We start from the raw sequence: 3,137 nt of genomic DNA, 5'->3' as shown, positions 1-3,137 counted from the left end.
AAAAAAAAAAAAAAAAAAAAAAAAAAAATCTAAGTTTTTTTAGGTTTTTTGTTTCATTTTAGTTTTTGCCATGCTGGGGATAGAATCAGGGTCTCATGCATGCTAAGCAAGCACACTGCACTGCACATCCAGCCTATAGGGTTTTTTAATGTCATATTTCCTCTCATCACTGTACACCAAATAAATAATTTCTCTTTCATAATTTCTTTTTTCCCTAGGTGGTTGGGATCCATATGCAGGGAATTGGTTGTGATGAAATGCTGCAGGGTTTTGCTGTTGCAGTGAAAATGGGAGCAACTAAGGCTGACTTTGACAACACGGTTGCCATTCATCCTACCTCTTCAGAAGAACTGGTCACACTCCGTTGAGAACTTAGAGACTTCTGTGGCTGGCAATTGGGCCAGTGGACCTTCTGAGATGAACCAATCAATCACTTTTACTTCCTGTTCCAGTTTTATATATTTCTTTATTTTAATCAGGATCTTCTGATAGTGGAAATTTTTAGTAAAGAAAGTAACTTATTTATGTAATCAGAAATGTGTTAATCCAAGGTTGATTTTCATTTGATCCTATTTCACAATAATTAATGTTTTAAAGTTGTTTTATTAACAGCTCTGTGCTAATGTTTTTTTCCAGCCTCATTCCAAGTATAAAACTATATGAAGTACAATGAAGTTAATGTGCTTGAATGAATATAGCTTCCTAATTTTATAAAGGAAGAGGATGGCAGCTCTTCACATTTAAGTAATGCAAGTGCACAGAATCTATATTTTTTTGAAGCCAGTACTGTGTTCTGCATATGCAAAGCTGCTTCAAGGATGTGACTGTTCTCTAATCCCCTATTTTTTTATTCTTTTAAGAGATTAAAAATGGGTTTTGTTCTTTTTTTGAGATGAAGTGTATCAAATTTGGGAAGGATTTGAAGAGGCTGGTTAAATATGTGAGAGGCATTCTAGAAGTCATTCTTGTTTTCTGTAATAGGTGGATTCAGATACTTCAAAAATCCTTTCCTCTGCCAAGAATTCATAGCTCAGTAAATAATTTCAACATTTGTAAATGTTCCTGTCATTTTATTATTTTCTGACAACTGTTCCAAACATTCGAAAATAACAGCATTTTCTTCTTATAAAATTTATTATGAACTTAATCGACACTGGTTTATTTTCTAAGAATATTTTACATTGAGGGCTGGGGCTGGGGCTCAGTGGCAGAGTGCTTGCCTAGCACGTATGAGGCACTGGGTTCAATCCTTAGCACTACACAAAAATTTAAAAAGATAATAATAAAGAAAATGCTGTTCATCTACAACTACAAAATTTTTTTAATAAAAATATATTTACATTGAAAGATCAAATGTCAAAAAGTGTGGGGAAGAGAAGAGGTGTCTCCTAAAAGTAAAGACCAGAGAAGTTGGGTATAGTGGCGTACACCTATAATTCCAGTTACTTGAGAGATTAAAGCAGGAGGATCACAAGCTCAAGGCCAGCTTGGGCAACTTAGCAAGACCTTGTCTGAAAAAATTAAAAGGACTGGGGATGTGGCTCAGTGGTATAGCACTACTGGATTTAGTTCTTGGTACAAATAGATAAATAAATACCAGATGTATAAAAGAAATCTTAAGCAGATTGATGATTGATTTAGAAATAAAACCCAAGCAATTAGGTTTTTAGCACTTTGTTTCCATTGTTTTATCAGCTAGGTAAGCTGGTTATACTTTTCTGTGGTTTTCATTAATGATAAAGTGCTACTGGATTTTTTCATTAAGCTTTTCCTAAATGTCTTTCTGAGTGGTCATGGCCAGTTGCTACACTCATTTCTTAGTTAGACCCAATACCAATGAAAGAAAAGTATTGCATTAGTAACTAAGTTATGTGTTTGTGGTATAGCAAGAAAACAGGATCCCAAGCCCTGGACATTGATTGGGTCCCTTCCTTTTCCCACCAGCCTAAGATAGGGGGCCAAGCTTCTGGGCTCTGCTGTGCCCAGCTTCTGGGCTCTACTGGATTTCTCACTGCACAGGTCCGAAACTTGAAGGAAAAGGGACTTTCCCAGAAGTCATATCCATTCTAATATCATGCATTATTCGTTTTGTTTTTTGGTGCTGGAGATTTTTGCTCATGCATTGCATGTACTGTACCACTGAGTTATACTTCCAGCCCTAACACCATGTGTTCTTAATCCCATATGAATCCTCTTTGTGCTGCCTGTGTACTATTTCCATAGTAAAACAGCATGAAAATAACTACTCAAGTCCCAGCCCACATTCTTACCAAATTCTTGAGAACACCCAGGACCTTGAAGTGTTGTGGCCTAACAGCCTGTTACTCAAAGCACTGGGGAATAAAGATATTCAGGCCAGCATGTTGTATGATGTGTAGCACATTGTATGTGCTCAGATATTTTTTAAAGAAAAACATCCTTGCTTTGAAGTAACCTTGTACATAGTTTAGAGAGAAGACATTTCTCTACTATTTCAAATAGGACAATTAAGGACAGAATGACCAAATGGTTTATTGAATAAGATGGGACACTTTTTTGGTTCTGAGGGTTTATCAGTGGTAAAGCTACTATCAGTGGTAGAACCTAACATTCAATACCCTAGGTTTGATCCCTAGCACTGACAAATTAAAAAAAAAAAAAACACTTTTTAGAGGAATAGAACTCAGTGGTAGAACATAGGCTAAGAGGCTGTGTTAAATCCCCAGCATTCAAAAATAAACACAAATAGGCACAAATTGGAACTGTTCCAAACAAATGAAGTACTCATCTAGTTACACATTATTAGGTAAAAGTATCCTAATGTGGGAAAACAGGAAGGCTTTAAGAAGATTAGGATTGAGGGGCTGGGGTGGTGGCTCAGTGGTAGAGTGCTCGCCTAGCATGCATGAGGCACTGGGTTTGATCCTTGGCACCACATAAAAACAAACTAATGTATCCACCTAAAACTAAAGATACTTAAATATTTTTAAAAAGAAAAAGATTAAGATTGAAATTTGGGGACTATAGAAGAGAAAGAGTAGATAGAAAGTACAATGTAGGCAGAATTGTATTGCAGCTTAACAAACTACCTTAGCTTAAAACAAACTTTCTTTTTTTTTTTTTAATTGTATCCCCAGTATTGTTTTTTTTTTTTTTTT

The 3,137-nt window shown here is 35.7% G+C and overlaps 1 protein-coding gene across 1 annotated transcript in view; it reads left to right on the top strand.

Moving 5' to 3' along the window:
* Gsr (glutathione-disulfide reductase) overlaps window positions 1-1,147 on the top strand; it is a 58,352-nt gene extending 57,205 nt beyond the window's left edge. The window contains exon 13 of the mRNA XM_015501237.2: window positions 219-1,147. Coding sequence (XP_015356723.1) covers window positions 219-368 — 150 coding nt within the window. The 3' untranslated portion in view covers window positions 369-1,147. The remainder of the gene's footprint in view (window positions 1-218) is intronic.
* The last annotated feature ends 1,990 nt before the right edge of the window (window positions 1,148-3,137 follow it).

This window comes from Marmota marmota, unplaced genomic scaffold, assembly GCF_001458135.2.
Source record: "Marmota marmota marmota unplaced genomic scaffold, marMar, whole genome shotgun sequence".
Classification (NCBI taxonomy): Eukaryota; Metazoa; Chordata; class Mammalia; order Rodentia; family Sciuridae; genus Marmota; species Marmota marmota.
Note: the sequence above shows the minus strand (reverse complement) of the source record. Positions and strands in the feature narration are given on the sequence as shown.